The sequence below is a fragment of the Diadema antillarum genome, unplaced genomic scaffold (assembly GCF_040938485.1).
Source record: "Diadema antillarum isolate AM-2024a unplaced genomic scaffold, OU_Dant_1.0 seq00000547_RagTag, whole genome shotgun sequence".
In the NCBI taxonomy this organism is placed as follows: domain Eukaryota; kingdom Metazoa; phylum Echinodermata; class Echinoidea; order Diadematoida; family Diadematidae; genus Diadema; species Diadema antillarum.
The window spans coordinates 1,661,436-1,683,182 of record NW_027271493.1 but is presented as its reverse complement, the minus strand read 5'-3'; the positions used below and the strand labels follow the sequence as shown (position 1 = coordinate 1,683,182).

General features: G+C 39.2%; 1 protein-coding gene across 1 annotated transcript in view; it reads right to left on the bottom strand.

Moving 5' to 3' along the window:
- LOC139734797 (DNA topoisomerase 3-beta-1-like) overlaps positions 1-21,747 on the bottom strand; it is a 41,131-nt gene that overhangs the window by 11,094 nt on the left and 8,290 nt on the right. Inside the window, exons 7-14 of the mRNA XM_071645584.1 lie at positions 20,515-20,627; positions 19,572-19,772; positions 18,711-18,912; positions 15,827-16,009; positions 11,625-11,834; positions 10,331-10,548; positions 9,187-9,367; positions 8,696-8,895 (exon numbers count right to left, since the gene is read on the bottom strand). Of these exons, the coding sequence (XP_071501685.1) occupies positions 8,696-8,895; positions 9,187-9,367; positions 10,331-10,548; positions 11,625-11,834; positions 15,827-16,009; positions 18,711-18,912; positions 19,572-19,772; positions 20,515-20,627 (1,508 nt within the window). The remainder of the gene's footprint in view (positions 1-8,695; positions 8,896-9,186; positions 9,368-10,330; positions 10,549-11,624; positions 11,835-15,826; positions 16,010-18,710; positions 18,913-19,571; positions 19,773-20,514; positions 20,628-21,747) is intronic.

Genomic DNA, 21,747 nt, shown 5'->3' with positions numbered 1-21,747 from the left:
TCCCCCGTTCCCTTCTTAGTTCTCTCTTCAGAATCGATGCCCACGGAAGTAAGTTAATGGTTTCACTACCAACAGACTGTGAGTTGTTCTGTGAATTCACCTTGAAATTTAACGATTGGAGCAGCCGTAGCTTTAATAGAAAGACAACCAAGCTGCAGCACAAGGTGAATCTCCTCACAGGAATCACCCAAGACTCTTAAGACAAAACTTCATTTGTGTCTGTCTGTCTGTCTGTCTGTCTGTCTGTCTGTCTGTCTGTCTGTCCTTCTTTGGAGGTGTTGTGTGCATCTGTTCGTTTCTAACATTTATTTATATGTTTCTCTTTAGATGGTTGCTATGGTGTTTCATATCGGTCTGCTGTCCTTATCAATGCCTACTCTTCTGCACGACTAAAATAAAAAGGCTTAAAAAGTTTTGTTTTCAATAATGCCAGTGTTGTAACTGCCTTCAGCTATCAATACGTTTTCTAATCATTTAGGGAAAGTTGAAGAAATCCTGTACAACTGAAGAGCACAGTTTAGAAATTTGTAAGGACCGAGAACTTGTTTATCTTGTGTGTGTGTTGCATTGTTTTGTTTGTTTGTTTGTTTGTTTGTTGTTTTTGTGATGTTATCAGGCTCTTGTACCATACACATGACGTGCACTTAAAATCCCAAATTTTAGACACTGCCTTTAAAAGGGGAAATAAGTGCTAAGTATGGCAAAATAAAGGCTTATACCACAGTGAGCTCTCTCTCTCACATGACCATTCATATTAATGATGTCTAATAAAAAAAAAAAAAAGGACAGATGGAAGACGAATCACATAAAATTCTCACAGTGGCAGGATGACAATTCTTTCTACTGCATCTCCAAATTTATCTCCGAGTTTGATTTACGTGTACATGATTGTGTAGCTATTCTACGATGTCTATGGAAAATACTAGGTGTTACAAAAAACATTTCCCACTTTTGATTCTTAATAGTGAAAAAAAAAACCTATGTATCAGATAAAACTGTCATTGATATGAGTAATAGCTGAATAGTGTACAATTTAGTTGGAGGTGATTTGAATATGAAAGCCTATATTAGTTTCTTGAAATCAATGATTTATTTCAATGTTAGGTTCCAGATTTTGAGCAAAAATATTAACCCTCTGTACAAAACTTGAACTTAACACAGGAACCAATGATGTGTATGTGTGTATGTGAGTGTGTACTTACAATGACCCTGAACAATGGACATGGATACCACCTGTTCAGAGCTCTGCTGCAATGCACATGAATGCTTTATTAATTATTCATGTGGATTGCCCTGAGCACTGCTAGTCTGAATTCATGACACAGGATGAAATGCATGCACATGAAAAAAGTGAGCACATATTTCCATGTGCTTGCATACACCGTATTTCAGAATGAATAAAGACTAGTTGTGATAGTGGAATTCCTCATGAATATGTAATAGAGCATTCCAATCCTGGCCATTGTCCAGGACCATTGTCTGGGTATCAACAAAACACTCCTATACACACCAATAACCCCCTGTGCAAAGTTGAAGTTTTGTACAGAGGGTTGAAAATAGAGCAAAATTGAAACCTAACTGGAAAATTAATGTTGAATTTAACAAAACTGAATCATGCTTTCATTTTCAAATTACCTCCAAATTGAAAAAAATGTACACTATTCAGTTATTGCTCATATCAATGTTAGTGTTATCTGATACATAGTTTTTTAACTATAAAGGATCAAAAGTGGGAATGTTTTTTGTAACACCTAGTACTTTTCACTCTTGAAGTCTTTTTTCCCCTTTAAACCTTGGCATGCCAGATTAATCTCATGTTCACAGGTAAGTGTGAAAGTTGCACACACTTTACTCATTGGCACAGGAAAGGGTTAAAAGAATACATTTCTTTTTCTTTCTTTTTTTGACGTATGGCTTTTACAATTAACAATAGCTATTGCAATCTGACAAATGAAAGAAAAAAAAAACAACAACAACAAACAAATTCAGTTGGCTTGTGTAATGATACCAGCATATTGCTGATATATTATGAGAGGCATTGATGCCTATTATGGCAACAAATGGGGAAAAATATGACATAAACAAGTAGACAGTGCAACATAGCATGCATGACAAACAAAAAAAATCTATTATATATATAGAAAATCTAGCATCTGTGGTGTAAGCTGGTAGTGCTGTTGCATTGATTTTCTTTTCTTTTTTTACTAGTAAGAATGTTTGTTTGTTTTTAATGTATGAATGTTTGTTTTCGCTAGTTAGTATACAGTTAGTTTAAAATAGTTAGTTACTTAATTTGTTTGTTTGTTTGTTTACCAGCACATTTCCTAACTGGCAGTGAGTTTGTCTGGAACAACAACAATAAAACAAAACAAAAAAAAAACACTCAGCAAGGCAAAAAAACAAACAAACAAACAAACACCAAAACCAAAACAAAGCAAAATAACAAAAAAATTACAATTGTATGCTCTCTTAGTCTCACTAATAAACCAACAAACGAACAAAAACCACTGTTCTCTTCTGTCACTAAGACGTTTTGTAAATTGGTTTTGGTGAAATCTGCCCCTTCATTCATCCCTTTGCACCAACACAGGCATAGGCATTAAAGGCATAATTTACCATTTGCAGATAAAACAAAAACCCAGCATTAGTGCTTCAAAATAGTTCTAAAATGTAAGGGCAATAAGAAACAACCACTGTAAAAATTTGACTCCGTATAATCGATGTTAAGTGTTGTTAAACGCATAAAATGTGAACAATAGTTATAATAGAAATGTTTCCAGATTAAACCGTTTACAGTTACGGTTTATTGAGAAAAACACTGATATCTCCTCATATTTTAGCCTTTATTGCAAACATTTCATATGGTAGGATGTTTTTTTGATATAACAGACCTACACATATGCATCAAATGTGATATCTTGAAAATTTTTGAAATCACTACTCCCAAAGGTAAACTGGACCTTTAAGATAATCGAGGGAACGCTCGCTTGAAAAATCGAAGGTTTTCCCGGCAAATATCGTCACCACTGCACCCAAAAGAGAGGCAATGTTCTCGGAGATATTCAACAATCTTGTCTAGACACCAGCAAGAAAAATCCTCTCTTCAATGTGGGATAAATAAAAGATGATAATTTTTTTTTTTTTTTTTTTTTTTTTTTTTTATGGAGGTTAACAGTTACCAGCAATATCGCTGCTTGGCATCAGTTTTCTCATTCGTAATACAAACGACACATTTTGCTGTGAAAATATGGATGGGTGGTGCCGCTGTGCAGTCATTTGGGGATTGTTTGCAAACATTAAACTTTGAGACTCTTTTATTATTGCAGGAAGTACGCACGCAAGGAGAGAGATTGAGCGAGGGAGAAACAAGGGTGAAAGTACACCATTTTCTGTTATGTCATCCCCTCGACATGTTCTCTTAGAATTTGAATTCACTCAGCACCACGAATGGCTCAATAAAAAATATTATCACCCAGCTAGGCACGCCATGCATCACAGACGCATGCCTATGAATCGATTAGCATAGTGATGTTCAAAGCTTCGTCAATAAATGCTGCTGACTACCGAAATGCCCTTTGCATGACTTCCTGTAACATTTTCCCCTCTCATATCAAAATCAACATCACTCCATCAATTCTATTCCAGTGGGCAGGCAGGTGTAACCAGGCATGGGTCGCCATTTCCTGACAATGTTAAAGCTGGAACATTCACACACACACACACACACACACACACACACATACACACTTCACATTTAATATTCTGCCTGCAAGCTCACTTCCTCTTTAATACCCGTAATGAGAAATCATACCATGCATGATGAAGTGTGTTTGAACTTTGTAAAGTGTACCCGCCCTTGTTTTGTTCTGTTTAATAGCTTTCTGGGCGTGGAACTTTGTTGGTTTAGAGTTGCTATCATTTGTTTCATTTCGAGTCTTTTGCCCTTCCGTTCACCTTCACTGTGCAAACAATGTCGTAAAATGTTACGATTATTTGTCCTTCTTGTGGAAAATGTGTGGTGCCCATCAAAGCACACCACACAAAGATAGAATAATTCATAGTTTATAGCAGAGTTTGGCATCAAAAACAGGAAATCATTTTTTTTTTTTTTGATGAATTCATCAAAGTTCACTCTACGAGGTCTCTTTAATGTGAAGTTGCTTGGTTGAGGAAAATAGAAGGGCAAGCGAAAATGGTATGACATGATGGTAACTTCATTCAGGTCACACAGGGCATCAGAAAAGATACATGTACTTGTCATTGCTTCCTTGAACAGGCATGTGGCCAAACGCTCAAGACTGTGCATGGGCAGATATCCATTCACGTTTTTACTTGTTCCAATAGCAAGTTTTTAATGGCTGCCCCCTTGGGCAAAATGACAGGTGGGCTTTTAGCTCTTTGCCATGTTTCACTAAACTAGCCCATGGAATGCATGATTACATGTGTATCTGTCGATAATAACATTTAGTCGATAGTACATGCCACCTGTCCTGTTCGTACCATAATAAAGACAGAAACAATGCTGGCAAAAATAAAAACAAACACAAAAGATTCGACAACATAGGGATTTGCCAAGGGATGAAAAAAAAAAACAACAAAAACAAAACATTTGGTGTTTGTTACAGAAAAGAAATGAAGACCTGAATATAAGAACGACCCAAGTCCAATTTTTGGCCAAATTCAGTTTGACATGAGAAATTGTAGCTTATGCATGGACTCATCTTGTGTATAAATGATAAATCCTAATTACCCCCGGAAGTGCCTGAAATGAATGAGTTAAATCTTATATTAATGTAATAATGAAGGACTTGGGTCATTCTTACATTCATATAATAGCGCCCTCTCTCATCCTTCTCTCATCTCTATAGCAGAATATCATGTATATGAATCAAAGAACGACCCAAGTCCATATGAATCAAAGAACGACCCAAGTCCACAACACAAAATGGCCTCTCCACAATTATTGTAAATGTTAATTGTCATAATAATATATACAATGTTGCCTTCCCATCACAGTTAAATGGAATATTATTGGACAAATAAAAAAGATATGAAGTTTTTCTTAGTTTACTTGAAATGGTCTTCCATGGACTTGGGTCATTCTTATATTCATATACTCAAATGTTTTATATCTCTGCTTCCTCTTGTCCATATTCAGAGTCCTAGAATGTCTTGAAATGTGATTCCCTCGACCGAAGTTACCATGTGGTATAATCAAACTGATATCAATACATCACATTTCTGTGGTTTAGTGTTACACTTTCTTATTAACATCATTAATTTCATTGTGAATGCTTTGTAAGATAAACAAAAAAAAAGTTATATGAGGTCTTTGTTGTTCATATTTGATTTTTTGTTTTGTTCTTCTTCAATTGTAGATTATTCGAATGTTCTTAACTTGGTGAATATGTACAATCACTTTTTTTTTTAACTTGGTGACACAAATTCCTCTCTCTCCATCTCTCTCTCTCTCTCTCTCTCTCTCTCTCAGATTAGCAAAGTTGGGAATAATTCTGTCTGATTTTGAGCAGATTGAATGATTTTATACAGTTCCACCAAATCATTCTGTAAATGTGAGATTAACAGGAAACTGAGTTGTCAATTTGCCGACTAATCTTGCTTTAATATGAAATAAACAGTGAAATTGAGAGTTGCCATTTTGCAAACTAATCTTTCTTTTAAGTGAGATAAAATAACAGTGAAATTCAGAGCTGCCAATTTACCAACCAAACTTTCTTTAAGGTGTGAGAAACAGTGAAATTTAGAGTTGCCAATTTAATGATGTACAATGATCTCATTTCTGAGTTAATGCAAATATGACATGAAATTGAATGACAAGAAACATCGTCCCTCTGCTCCTTTCTGATTCCACTGGCATTCTTTCAAGCTATGGAGCCAATGTAGTGGGACAGGTCATGGGGTTTAATGAGAGAAAAAAAATAAGTCGAGGTTTCTTTCTACCTTCCACTTCACCTTGCATCCAGAGTTCATAACTCAGTGCAGCTTTTCAAATGTACATGTACCCTGATATTTATTTCAATTCCTGGGAATTCCATGGGGGGGGGGGGGGGGGGGGGGGGGGGGAATACTGTATCTGGCCCAACAGCCCAGCAAAAAGTTTTTTTTCCCATAAAATGAATCAATCTGAAATACATTTTTCTTTAGTGGAATGCCGTGGCCTATTTCTTTCTTTATTGTTTTTCTTCTTTCACAGAAATTGATCTTATAAATGTAAGATATTAATATATATCTTTTTTTAATTCACTTCCATTTTTTTAGAACTCCACCTGAACACTGCAATCATTTTCTTTTATGAGTATCTACTAAGAGAGGACATAAAATTTTGACACAGCATTGGCTGTTGGGTCAAATACCCCATCAGATGTTGTGATGATAGTTTATACATTTCACAAGAAATTGAAATGAAATCTGTACATGGCATCCTACAAGGGTCGATGGAGGGTTGTGGTATTGGATTACAGACCTACATCCAGGAGAAATTAGAGTCTAACCCCTTGATGACAATGAACTGTCGTCAGTTTTTAAGCACTCTTTGAATTCTATGCCAACAAACAGTGCTACGGAATCTTTATCTGTGAGATACGCATTGTATCTTACAAGCCTTTTTATGCATGTAAAGATATACTACCTTTTTCCCTCTTCCCTTTTCTGTTGCATCTCTTAACCATCAAGTGCTTGGGTGACATTTTACCCTGGTGTGTCTTATAAACTGAATTATACTACCCAATCACAATGAAAATACAAAAAAGAAAAAGAAAAGAAGTCCAAGAGACTGAAAAACCAGTGATGTTTCACACCTACCAATCAAAAAAAAAAATGAAAATAAAACAAATGAAAAAATGAGTGAATAGTCACAGTATGGATAGTGCTATATCTAATTTTGATACTTAACACAATAAATCTCAAAATAAAACAAAACCAGAATAATCAACGGGAAGAAAATCTGCCCATTCAATGTCATAAAAAGAATTTGACGTGCTAGATAAATGCGAAAACAAGAACAAATCGATAGGAAATCACCCAAAAATTCTTCTGAAATCATTGTCAATCCTTCCCCCTGCAAGATTACGAAATACTGCATATAATATGTATATCATGGTATCTACATTTTCACAGAATTTTTGTGTTGACTGTTGTTCACAAATTAACCCGTTGAGGTTGACTGATTTTGCTACAACACGCATTTCCTGTAGACACTTGCCCAAGTATACTCAGGATTTCTCCTCAACAGGTTAAGAACATGCAAAATATATATATATTGCTTCTCTTAACGTGATGCAATGTACACTGTCTTCAGACTAGGAAATTGCTCATTGTTCTCCTGAAAAGAGATAACAACTACGTCTAATGCCGTGGCTGTGTTTCTCAATCGCAAATAGCAACACTGTCATGAGAACTCTTCTTCTTCTTCTTCTTCTACAACTACTATAAGGTATCTATCTGCCTCCTTGTTTCTGAGGATTATTACCTCCGCCAAGGGAAGAGGTTTCGTTGTCGTAACCGTTGGTTTGTGTGTTCGTTCATTCGTTTGTTCGTTCGTTTGTTAGTTAGTTTGTCCGTGTGCAAAATAACTCAAAAAGCAGTTAACGGATTGGGATGAAACTTGCAGGAAAGGTCGAGAATGACACAAGTAACAAACGATTAACTTTTGGTAATGATCCGAGAATTTTTGGGGAATTCATGAAGGATTTTTGATGTTTTGGCAGGTAGGATCAATGAAATTGGGAGTTCAGGCTGCACGTATTTGAGGTTTGCCTGCGCGCACTAAAGTGCGTGCTCTAGTTTCTGCTGGGGCGAGGCGCGCCGTTCAGCTGAAGGCTTATGACGTAACAAAGGTTTCTATATTTGGAAATCTGGCGACTTTTATCACCGATGTTGTGTGTACGTATGATATCTCAAGATCAGTGTAGTGGTGGAAACAAGCTTCATGCCTGGCGGAGGTCTGCACTCTCAGAGTGCTTTTCTAGTTGAAGATGTACCTTGGTTGTGTGCACCCTATGGGGAGAATAGTGCCAGTGTTGATAAGTACTTGGTGTTCATTTACAGTGGTGCTAGTGAAACTTATGTCCAGTTAATTGACATCATGCTTTCCCTCAAATGTCGACGGGAAGGATTCCACAGATGGTGCCAAGATGGTACAGTCCCCGCATTCACATTAGACCCGCGTTGAGGGGAAAGTCACCAGAGATCTTATCTTTTTTTCAAGACTGACCGTCCACACTGCTATCTCCACTGTCACCAAGCTGTGGGGGCAAGTGGGGCTTAGGGTGAGCTCTGCCACTTGGAACCAGGCATCGGGCATGCACACATTTGATGTATAGAGCTGGATGCTATCAATTATTGCGCCCGTAGATCACTCTCCCCTCTAAATCTTGCCCCGGAACTCGACTTGCTTTGAGGGGACGCGGGGACAAGTCCTAGCGAGCATTCACATTTTGGTTTTTAACCTGTTGAGGACAAGTACCGAGTATACTCCGGCAGGTGTCTACTGGAAATGCATGCTGTAGCAAAATCAAACCGTCCTCAATGGGTTGAGGAGCAAGTCCCAGAGCGTGGGACTTTCTCCGCATCGCGGTGACCAACGTGAATGCAGGGCTTGTGGGAGATTAGTCCACTCACGAGCGGTGCATGGAAAGAGATAGAAGGTCATGTGACCTGAAAACACAAAACTTACTTGTTACAAGCCAGCCTCCACTTGGGGGCGGAGGAAGGGTCGAGGACCATCACCCCATCGTCGCACTCAATGCACTGAGCCACGCCTAGCATGGTTAGGGAGTGGGGACAGGTGGGGTGGGTACATGCATTGCACCCCTGGGCCTTCTTCATCTCAGCAAAGGGAGGGTTGGTGAAGCAGTACGGGCACACCGGGTAGCTCTGGAAAGAGGATGGGGGGGGGGGGGAACACAGAGAAAGTTAATTATTTCAATTTTGTTCTCTTTATTATCAATATTTTTTTTTTTGTCATGATATTTGCCAGTTCAATGCGAACAGAAACATGAGCAACTTGAACATGTTGTTTGAATACAGTGATGCCAGTTAGAATCAAAGAGAGGCCCTGAAATTCACCCAAGACTATAAAGGAACAGAACTACAGACAGGAAACAAAATAAGAGATAAAGGTAGAGAGAGAAAGAGATGAAATAAACATTCATATTCCTCCCCCACCTTCCCCTTGGGGCCAGACGACCACATAACCAGCTCAAAGTCGTCCAGCGGGCAGCGGATCTCTTTGTAGAGTTTGATGGAGCCATTCTGCGGAAGGCCATACGTCTCCTCGCAAGTCGGGCAGTGCAGTCTCATCGGCTTCGCTGAGATATACTTCATGAATCGATGGCACTTTCCACACCTGAGAGAAATTTGAGGATTTGGAGAATTGGAAGAGATGGGGGTATTAGTTACAATTCTGTCCTTAGCATTGATTAATCTCAGCATGAAAGACCAAATTAAATTCAATCAAACACACACATATACAAATGTCAAGTCTAACTGCAAAAGTTACATCATGACTTTATGACCAATCACCAATGGGCATTTCGAAAGTAGACCATAAATTGATATGTGACTGTGCCTCACAAAACGAACAAAAAGTCGCATGCACTGATTTTGTGTGAGAGCTGAAAATAGGTGAAATAGGCCAACCTAGCCAATCTTGATGTTTTTTTTTTAATATTTTCTGAAAGAGCAAGTCTTCTTCTACATTATACTTAAGTTTGGGATCATAAAACGAAAAGCAATTTAGGTATGTAGCAGTTTTTTCTGGAACACTTTTTCTGGAACACTTTTTAGTAGAATAGTGTGATTAGGTGTTTCTCAAAGAGTCCTCTTTTCATTTCTTAAGAACCCTGTCCATGCTCATAACTTTCAATTCCAATAACTGCTTTGAAAGTTGGCATTGATCCTCAAAAGAATGTGTTAATCAAGCATGCACAATTTCAGCTTAATCTGATAATCCCTTCATTGTTGTTGCTCTGGTGGTTATCATCCTGTTTGTGTTCCATTCATTGTACAGCTCGCACAGCTTGGTAAAGAGTAAACGCTTGAATTAGACCCTATTCTTCAGAGCCTCTTTTCTCAGTTCACACTTATATACTGTGTGTACTTGCTTTCCAATATTTAGATAGGTTAGGAGAGTCCATATGGATTGAGTTATATATCATTTTAAAGCTTAGAGTCTGTTCTTTCAGAATCTGACCTTAACTAAAAATCCATGTCTGGCAACTTTTTTGTTGGTTTTGTGGTGCAGAGTCACATATATTCTGATATTCCCCTCTTCATCCCCTAAACCCAGTCAATATCATACGAAGATTACCTGGACATGGGCTTGCCCGTAGCGGCCAGTGGAGAGAAGGAGACCTCAAAGAGGTCATCCATGGACTGGATGTGGTCTACAAAGTAGAGGAACTTGCGGGTGAAGATGTCTAGCGTGTGCTTGAGGACGGAGTCGTACTCGGCCCGGCCCTGGGCGATTAGGTTCAGCTGCTCCTCCACGGCTGATCGCATGGTGGGCAGCGAGAGATCTGGGTCAATCTGCAAAACGAGTCATTAAAAACTGTTTTCGTGGACGCTCTCTAACTTTCCAATTTTGACATTAGTCAAGGAGGATCTCCTCATACACGAACACCATCCAATGGAAAGTAAAGAGTCAAAACCAAAACTTTAAAAGATTACATTAGAAATGAGAATTATTTGTTTGCTGGGGTTTTTGCTTTTCTTCTTTTTTTTCCCCCTCTCTTCACTTTGTGCAACCTGGGCCCTAAATAGAGCGGTAATTTTTCATTGACTTATTATTTGTCTGGTTAATTGTTGGGGGGGGGGGGGGGTCATTATGCAAAGTTAACACAGGCTAACTGGTCCCAACATACTGTAATTGTGGAAAAAGTTGTTGTGTGGATATGTTTGCCAAATTTTGCCCTGCATTTTATAAACTGTTGTCAACATGATAATGCAGAAATATGGAGATAAGATGGAAAATCATGTCATCCCAGAAATTATAAGCAAGCAAAATTCACTGGAAATGGCTAACATGCAGAATTACTTGCACCAATATATTTTCTTCTCTACCAGTATAGTTGGAGGAAATTAAGAATATACATTCTAACATTTTGGCAAAGCTTTGATTATGCGAATCCAACAAACATTTGCCAAAAGAACACTGCAAAACCAGGGTTTGACAACAAAATGGTCTCATTATTCTATGGCCATGTTTGATTTTGGAGCAAGCATGTGTACCTGTGAAGCATCACCGTCTTTAGAGGATTACACGCACATGCCAGCATTAAAACCATAAGGAAATGAACTTATCGATAATAACATATTCATTGAAACGCTACCATTGAGAACAGATACAAAAAGTATGTGTGTTGAAAGATATTCATATCTCTTAATGAAAGTCAATATGAGGAAAGCAATAATTTTGATCATTGAACTTATGATTTTATCCGAGTTTTGCTGGTACAAGTGGTTTAATGTCTTTTTGACAACTGTGACAAAGAAGTACATTGTAAACTGAAGTTACACAATCGTAAAAGGTCTCTTGGCTTACTTTCAACTGTGACAAAGAAGTAAACTGAAGTTACACAATCTTAAAAGGTCTCTTGGCTTACTTTTTGATAACCGTGGACCAGCACGATGCCAAGCCGCGTGGGAATAAGGCGACGCCCACTCTCCACCTTCACATAGTTACGCTGGCAGATGTTTTCAATGTGAACGGGGATGCTGGCGTCCGTCCCAATGCCATGTTTCTCCATCAGGGAGATGAGTTCACTCTCAGTCAGGTAGTCCGGGGGGCTGGTCTGTCTCTCACTCAGCTTAGCCTGGGGTTCAAGGAGAAATGGAAGATTGTTTTAATATGTGACCGTGCACCTCAAAACAAACAAAAAGTCGCCAGACATGAATTTTTAGTTAAGACCATATTCTGAAAGAACAGACTTTAAGCTTTAAAATGATGTATAACTCAAATCAAATGGACTCTCCTAACCTACCTAAATATTGGAAAGAAAGCACAAACTCAGGAAAAGTGTGAACTGAGAAAAGAGGCTCTGAAGTACAGTGTCTATTCAAGCGCTTAATCTTTACCAAACTGTGCTGGCTGTGCGATGAATGGGACAAAAAACAGGAAGTAAACCACCAGAGTAACAACAATGAAGAGATTATCAGATTAAACTGAAATCAAGCATGCCTCATTAACACATTCTGGCCATAATTAATGCCAACTTTCAAAGTAGTAGCACTATCCTTGCAAAAGTTATCAGGGTTGAAAGTGAAGAGTGTGGACAAGGTTTCTCAGAAATGAAAAAGGGATTCTAAAGACACACCTAATCACACTATTCTACAAAAAAAATGTTTGAGATAAACTGCTTAAAAACACACTTTCCTGCCCGTTTTAGGATACCACATTTTAGCATGATGTAAATGAAGACCCGCTCTTTCAGAAAATATGAAAAAGTCAAGTTCGGCTAGGTTGACCCATTTCACTTATTTTCAGTCCTCCCGCAAAATCAGTGTGTGCGACTTTATGTTCGTTTTGAGGTGCACGGTCACATATACTGCACGAGCTGAAATTTTCGCGGTGGTTTTATTTTCGTGAATTTCGCGCATCAAATTTGAACCGCAAAAATAACAACACGCGAAAATATCAACGCGAAGCAAGCTCAGTTAGACCCTCGCAACCGCAAAATTATCAACACGCCAAAATGTCCTGCAAGTAGCAATTCGCGAAAATTTCAGCTCATACAGTAGGTTGCATCTACAGTAGGACCTGGATTATCCTGCCATCGATTATCTTCATTCTCTGTTAACCGGACGTCGACTGGCTGAATCTTTAAAAATATTTGTATGTATTTTCAGTGCCAAATCTCACTCAAAACAAAGACACGTTTAACCATTACCGTGCGAATACACGCCAGCAGTGGCGGATCCAGGTAGGAGTGCACCGGGCGCGCGCCCCCCTTTATTTTTTTTGTTAAAACAAAAGAAATTTTTTTAAAAAGTTGGGGGTGGGGTGTGTGCGCACCCCCCTTTGATTTTGAAAAAGCACCCGCTCTTTACAGGATTCCTTGATCTGCCCCTGCGACAGGACATATTCAAATCATTGCAGAGGACTGTAACTTTCAAGTCAGTTCATAACACGATGTCAATGAATGGTGCCTATGGTGCCGCACTTGTCAGTGGCACTGAGTGCACAGCAGTACTTACAGTACAATGCAGCGGCAGTACTCGACGAGTCACAATATCAATCTCATTGTCGGTCAACATCAATCAAACTAGATATATCGCTACGGCTACTGATATGCCTCCGCCATAATGCATGGTTCTCCTAATAGGTCTTTAGTACAATGTCTTGACAATGTGTGATGACAGTTTCACACAATTGGCAAAATATTAAAATGACAGGTTTGCACAAATGTGCTGAATGTTCACTTTCCTAGAACTAGGTTCAATTGGATGAATGATTAAAATGTCAGAGTGCAGGTATTTGGGGAACTGATGATTTTACTTGACTTTTGACCCTTTTATAAGTTTATGCATTGAGTAATTTTCAAGGTATTGAGAAAAAGTATAATTTCAGTATCAAATGGGAAAATAGCATTATCTAAACCTGGCCTTTGACCTTTGACCTCACAGTTCCAGAGAGAATCACTGTTAGGTTGAACATGCATAAATATGTAAGTTTCATGATGATACATGCTGTACTTGAGTTACTTTCGAGATACAGCTATGGAGGAAAAAGTGCAAGTTAGCACTTTCACTTGACCTTTGACCTTTTGACCTTTGACCTTTTGGCAAGAAACTTCCCCAAAAATGTATATTGGGTAATACATGCCATACATCAAGTTAAAAAAAAAAAAAAACCTTCAGGCATCGTATTTTAAGGAAAGTAGTGATATTCTGAGGAGTTGACCTTGACCTTTGACCCCCCTGACCTTTGACCCATGACCCCCAACTTCCCTAGATAATCACTGCCCATCGGTACAAGCATATATACTAAGTTCCATGAAGATACCTTGAACCATTTGCGAGATATGGAGAAAAACATGAAATTTCAATTTTTTTTTCACAAAATAACCTGTGACCTTTGACCTTTGACCCTGTGACCCTAAAATCCACACAAAGTATTATCCCCCAAGGATATACCCTCATACCAAGTTTGATGTAAAACCACCACAAGGTTCTTGAGATATCAACAAAAACAAAACGTGACGGACGGACGTACGGACGGACGGAAGACCCGAAAACATAATGCCTCCGGCCACTAACAAACTATACATGAAGGGACATGAAGGGATATCTTCCTTGTACTTCATTTTATTTCCATATCATGCGAAGTATGAAACATGACTATGCCATGCAAATAATCATCAAAGTATTAGTATTAACATTTGTGTACCCCCAGCATATACTAGAAAGCGTTGTATTTGAGCATAGCTCTCTAATCCGGCCAAATTAATTATTTGGAGGCCCACTGGTCCGGACGTGGCCGAATAATCAAGGTCCTCCTGTATATCTAGGACACATACATTTTGGCAGATTCAGAGGTAATGAGAAACATTACATCACACATCTCATCCTTGATATTCATTACAAAGTATTTGCTGTCACAGTGCACACTCACATTAAGTGGGAGTGATTTTAACCCGTATTTCATAATTCACATCACACTTTGACATCCATAAATACTTTCATAATCAGCCAATACATATAAGATAGACAGTAAGTAGATTATCTTATGACTAAATACATATGAATATTCTACAGCAAAGTTAACATGAATGTGTCTAATGCTATCTATATTATTTCTTTTGTTAAATGTGCATCATTCAAGGAGTACACTGATGACATTAAGGACATTCAGATAGATTTCTCAATCATAAAGAAAAACAACACAAACAAGGGCCAAGATGTACATGTATGGATTTCTATTGAGGTAGACAAATAAATAGACAAATAGAAAAAGAAAATATTAAAAAAGATTAACAAATGTGTGAATAGATATATGTAGATTTATTGGAAAATAGATAGAGAGATAGATAGATAGATAGATAGATAGATAGATAGATAGATAGATAGATAGATAGATAGATAGATAGATATAGATAGACAGATAGATAGATAAAAGAACTCAGTTGCGGAGATATCAATGATTTTATGAGAGCATGTCGACTGGTTTAGGAAATCAGCGTTTCAAGAAAACCGCCTTCAAAGTTTTCCTTGCGACGCAATCGTGATCAAGTGGAGGTAAGACAGTTTACACCTCTGGACAATAGAAGGTACGCTCCTAGTAACCTCCGCAATGTCCATGCAAGCTTAGCGCCAGCAGTCTACGCACAACCAATCAGAAAACTTATGATGCCACGCACTGGCCAGTAAGATCACTCCCTCATTGCTAGGTGTGGAGTTTATCTGCGGCGCTAATCCAAATCTTCGGACATTTTTCTGTTCCGTTGAACGTCAGAAAATCATGGCCCAGAAAAACCCTAATTTCTTGCCTTTCCTTTGATCATTTAGCTTCAAAATTTCGGCCAATGACAGACGAAACATGAGACTACAAAATCATGCCAAAAACAGAAATCTGATGGTTTTGACCGATTTTGATGATCTGACTTCAAACTTGATTTCCTCCGCGCAGCTGTCAGCGACTTTCAAATCCTTTTGTTGTGGCAGGTCACATACGTTGATATGTGTGGATTCGTAGAAAAAAGCAATAGATATGGTGCAGATAGATTGATATAATTGATAATGTATCTGGATAAACAGAAGGTAGGTGGTCTATCAGAGCCACACCTATCTGAAGGCAACAGAAATATACCTCATCAATGGAGCAGATGTCCCCCTTGCTGACGTTGGGAAGATTCTCCTCATCCTTGAGGGCCTGCCAGGGCATGACGGCCGTGAAGCCCTCACTGATCAGGGTCTTCCCAGTGCAGGTGAAACCCTCGTCGCCGATGGCCAGACGGATGGTGGTCACCAGGTACCGGCAGTCGGGACTCACCTGTGTGACGGTTCCAAAGGAACAGAAGATCACAGAGTTCAAAGGTCAAAATGATTGCCTCTGTTCTTCCAGCTTCCTTCTTTCAGTGGGAAATAAGTATCACGCATGGACAAATGTTGAAATTATGAAATTTTAATAACACAGTAAGATACAACAGTGCCTGTACACTGGGCAAAAAAAACAAACAGTTTTCTTGGGTCTTATGTTTATAAGCCTTTATAACATTTTGTGGGAAAAAAATAAAAACGAACTGTGGAATAACAGCACACTATACATGTATTTTCACTCTTCTTGCTTAAATTCAACTGATCATGATTCTGAAAGAAATTCTTTTCCTGAATATGGAGAAAAATTGATACTTCATTTGTTCCACAAGTTCAAATCCATGTTTATAGGCCAATGCTTCAAATGTAATCCAAATTATCATGATGTTCACATTCAAGCAGTCACTTATTCTCCACACCAGCATAAGAAGATAAAGCATGGCACATTCACAACTAGAAAAGCACTCTGAGAGCGCAGACTTCGGCCAAGCAGCTACAGTACTTTCCACCGTGATCTTGCTCTTCCACAGAGATCAATGATTTCCACCCACTGAAAAATCGCCCGATTTCCCAATATAGCAGCCTTTGTTACGTCATAAACCCTCAGCTGCACCACGGCGCGCCTCGTCCTAGCAGAAACTAGAGCACTCACTTTAGTGCACGCATGCAAACCTCAAATACACGCAGCCTGAACTCCGAAGTTCACTGACCCTACCTGTCAAAATATCAAAAATCCTTCATAAATTCCCCCAAAATTCTCGGATCACTACCAAAAGTTGATCGTTTGGTACTTGTGTCATTCTCAACCTTTCCTGCAAGCTTCATCCCAATTCGTTAAGTACTTTGTTCGTTTGTTCGTTCGTTTGTCCGTGTGCAAAAGCACACAGACAAAGGAACAAACGAAAGAACAAACCAACGGTAAATGAAAACATAACCTCCTCCCTTGGCGGAGGTAATTAGTGTGAATGGATGCAAGGCCATGCTCATCATCATCATCACCACCACCACAATCATTTGTGACCCACTACATCAAAAGGATCCGAAAGTCGGGGAGGACAATTTTCTGAAAATGACATGACATTTTTCCCTTACTATTCTACTTTAATTTCATATACAACACAACTCATAAAAGTACTCGGGTGCGGAGATATCGATGATTTTTTTAGCGCATGTCAAGTGGTTGAGGAAATCAGAGTTTCGAGAAAAATGCCTTGAAAGTTTTCCTTCCGACGCTGCCATGATCAAGGGGAGGCGAGACAGTTTTCACCACTTGACAATAGAAGGTAAGCTCCTAGCAATCTCTGTGATGTTCAATCAGGCTTAGCGCCAGCGGTCTACGCACAACTAATCAGTAATCGAGATGTCATGCACTGACCAATAAGATCACTCCCTCGTTGCTAGGGGCGGAGTCTAGTTGCGGCGCTAAATCCAAATCTACGGACACGTTTCTGTTACGTGGAAAGTTGGAATAGCATGTCCCAGAAAACGCCAATTTTTCGCCTTTAGTGTGATCATATAGCATCGAAATTTCGGCAGATGATAGACAAAACATTAGACTACAAAATTACACATGTATGCCAAAAACAGATATCTGAATGTTTTGATCAATTTTGATGATGCGACTTCATACTCGATATTCTCGGCTCAGGCGTCAGTGACTTTAGGATCCCTTTGTTGTAGCGGGTCACATTTATTTCATCATTGATGTTTCCACTCTCTGAGGATGGATGTTTCCATTTCTTTGTGGTCTCTGTGGCCTGCAGGCTGCCCAGCATGTGCAACCCACCAAAACACTTAAAGGGATCGTATAGTTTTGGTTGAGACCTAACTTCAGGTTTCTAATATTCTTTGGTGAGATATTAAACAAGAAACCTCTTGTGAAATATGAAAGAGCATGTGATTCCAAAAGGAATTCATCATTTATTTCATGAAAATTGGTTTGGAATTGGCTGAGATATCCAAAACAGAGCAATCCTAATAAAAGGTCCCACCTTTTATTACGGTCTCTTTGTTTCATTTTGTTTTTGGATGTCTCAGCCATTCCAAATCCAATTTTCATCAAATAAACTCAGAATCCCTCTTAGAATGATATGCTTTTAACTATTTTATGAGTGATTTCTTGATATCTAGCAAAAAGTCAAAAGCCCAATCATCATCTCCACCAATACTACGTATACCATCCCATTTCCTTTAACCCATGCAGTACTATGTTTGCCAACTGGTATTTCCTCTGAAGTGTTTTCTTTGCCCATTGCCACAGTCATCTGGATGCTAACTGTCACAGAGTTAGAGTCTCTAACTGAATACAGATTACCTACCATGGTAATTCTTTTAATCCTGACTGTATTACCATGGCCTTACTGTTGGTTCCTGGAACATTGCTATAGGGTGGGTTTGTGTAACTCACTATCCAGTCACATTTAAAGGATTCAATGGATGATGAGGAAAAAGTTAGGAAGGTTACGGCCAAGTAGGCCCTACCCAGGCAAATAAAGGGCAAATAAGCCAAAACCAAAAATACCTCATTTTCTGTAGCACCGAGAGGTAGAGAGAGAGAGAGCATGAGCATAACTGTTCCGAACCAATGCGAAATCAAATAAGCATGCCTGCGTTACCATTGGTAGACACCACTTAAAAAACAGAAGATGCAAGGTTACCGTGGCAACAAAGTGTCTGGCGATGTACTCGTACAGCCTCCATGCCTCTCCCCCAAGCTCCCCTTCACTGGCTCCTCTCATGGGGGTGATGGGGGGATGGTCCCCTGCGTCGCTCCCCTTGCGTGGGTGGGTGAACTCGCCGTCTAGCAGTGCCCTCACCTCGCTGCTCCAGGGCATCGACATTTGCTGCCGAAGCGTACCTCTGAAGAAGAGGGGAAAAGATATTGGAGCCTTTCCAGAAATTGGTATCAAGGTATCCTCATGAATAGCTTGAAGATTATTTGGAGATTCATACTTTGGACTATTTGGTTTCCTGTTGCTGCAGTTTTACTGTTTGAAAGTACTTTGTCGTTAAAGATCACCTTTCAGCTGAGAGTGTCATAAAACAACCATATACTTCACACTAATAGTGGTATGGGGTACACACATTACATATTTGAAAATGCATGATGCTTTCTCTAATTCCATACTGTAGTTCTCTTACAATTCCCAATTTAGTATTCAGAAAACATTTTTGCGTATACAGTACTCTTGGATAACGTTGCTGATGTTACAGCAAAGAGAACTGCAAATTTAAATGAGTTGGCTGAACACAAAATAAGATTGATACTCTGATTACATATTGTCAAAATCTCATAAACCTTCAGACAGTACTGAAGATCAAAATATTTAAGTGTTAACAGCATTGATCAAATACAGTCTTCCTTCTATTACCACATCATTTGCAATTATAGGAAATACATTGAGACTCTTTACAGGTCACTGTCAATGTCAGAAGGTGAATGCTTGGTAACTTTTTCATGCCGTTGTCCTGATGAGGCAAAAATAATTCTTAAGTAATGAACATGCTGCTCTCCCTACTTGAGGTCAAAGTTCGCGGGGTACTGTGTGGTCTCTGTGCGGGGGTAGCTGATGTAGCCCTGGATGTAGAGCCTCTCAGCAATCTGCATGGCATGGTGTGGACTCATCCCCAGGGAGGAGCTGGCAACTCGCATTAACTCTACGGTGTTCAGCGCCTGAGGGCGCTGTTTGGCTTTCTCCTTTTGAGATACTGATGTTACTCTATTGGGGAGCAAGATAAACAGAGAGATGGTCAAAATGATGGAAATCATCCCATAACATTACACATGCACTGTATCATATGAAAATTGAAATGATGATCTTTTGAATATTGAATATGTTTTGTGTATAAATTGTTACCATTTTTTTTTTAGGACTGGGGGTGTGAAAGCTCGGTAGTACAATTCATCACACACAAAATGCATGCTGGCCCCAGACAATAGTAAGCTCCCAGCAAATTTGAATGAAATGAAAATGAGATAAATAAATTCATTTTGAAATTCAGTTCAAATGAATTTTTATTTTCAATAACACATGTTTGTTGTACAAATTCAATGAAAACAAACTGTACAATGTATTTATATTACAACAAAATGCATATCCATGGAACTCATCGATCAAAATAATAGCGTTAATGGAAAAGAGGAACCCACGTAAAAGACAAGCTTGTAGAAATGTGGGCCCCTCAATACATTGAACTTACAATAGAACAAAAGTAAAGGTAAGGAAACACAAACACACACACACACACACACATGCAACAAACACACAGGTACAAGATGCTCACAGTAAAACAAGAACATACACAGGACAAACAATGAGACAAAGGAAAGGGACAGGTTAGAGCGGGAAGGAAGGATGTAAGGAAAAGAAGAAAAGGAGGAAGGGGAGGAGAAGAGGACTATCGAGAAGAAGCAACAAAGAGGAAGAAATGAAATGGAGCATCCAATGATTCAACACTGACCTCGCATCCTTCTGTCCCTTGATGATGTTGAGGAACATCTGGGCGACGTCCCGGTCGAACACCCTGACCCGGTCCCAGTCCAGATGCAACTTTCTCCCACTGTCATGTGACACCTAGGAGCAGGAGGAAGAGCAAGGTCAAAGGGCAAAGGTCATACAAAAAATCTTTAACTCTTTATTTGTCATGGTGTAAATCTCCTGTGTGCCACATTATTCTGAGACAGCAGCGCACAGTTATTCATGCTTTGGGAAAACCTGTTTTTCAAATCTGTGCAACTTTCATAGATTTTTGTGGATACGGAAATGCATGAGATAAACTGCCAAACTTTTCTTTGTAAATTGCGTGACAGCTCTATTTTTGTTTTTTTTTAAATAACCTGTCGCTCCATTATTGTAGAGGTATGACTTTGTACACAAAGCAGTGTTAGAAACTGAGAATTTCCTAGAGAATCCACTTAGGAATACCACTTGATAGACAATAGCCAAATAAAGTATGGAAGCTACACGTGACAGGATTGGAATCGCAAGAAAAACTTTCAATGTACCTGGGCATTTGGTGATTTATCAATCAGTTTTGGCGAGTTTGTGTGTTTGAGCAGAATATGTGAACTTGGTACACTGTCAACTGAGTCGGGCATGGGAACATGGTATAATGTACATACACGTAGAGAGTTTCAGATGGAAATGAAACGTTGGTTCTCAAAGGAATTTGGGGATCCTTACAATGGCCGCCTCAGTTTGATGCCTATTTGACAGATGCCACACCACTAGAGTGTGTTAGAAATATACAATCAGCAGTAGACTGTGAATTTGTCAAACTTCCCACAATACTATTATACAAATAGGGCATGCTCTATGGTGCACTATACTGGATTGTAGAACGACAATTACTAAATTATCCCGAGTGCTGTTTTGTTTCACTGAGGCCGCAGGCCGAGGTGAATAGAACTGCATGAGGGATAAGTTTTAATAGTATTTGGAGTTCTACTGGCGCATCAATAGAACATGCCCTAATTGTTATAGTAAATAGGTCCCTCGATCTGCATGTATTTTCCGTAGGTCTAGGCCCTAGATCTAACATTAGACTCACCGTAACCGCAACCTTGCTCACGTACAGCGCGACGCTATATAGTACAGCCGCGTATGCGTATTGCACAGAGCAGACTCGCGTATAATAAACTGCTACATTCTGCATCCAGTGCGCTACGCGCGCATACGTTGAAATGCTCGGCCT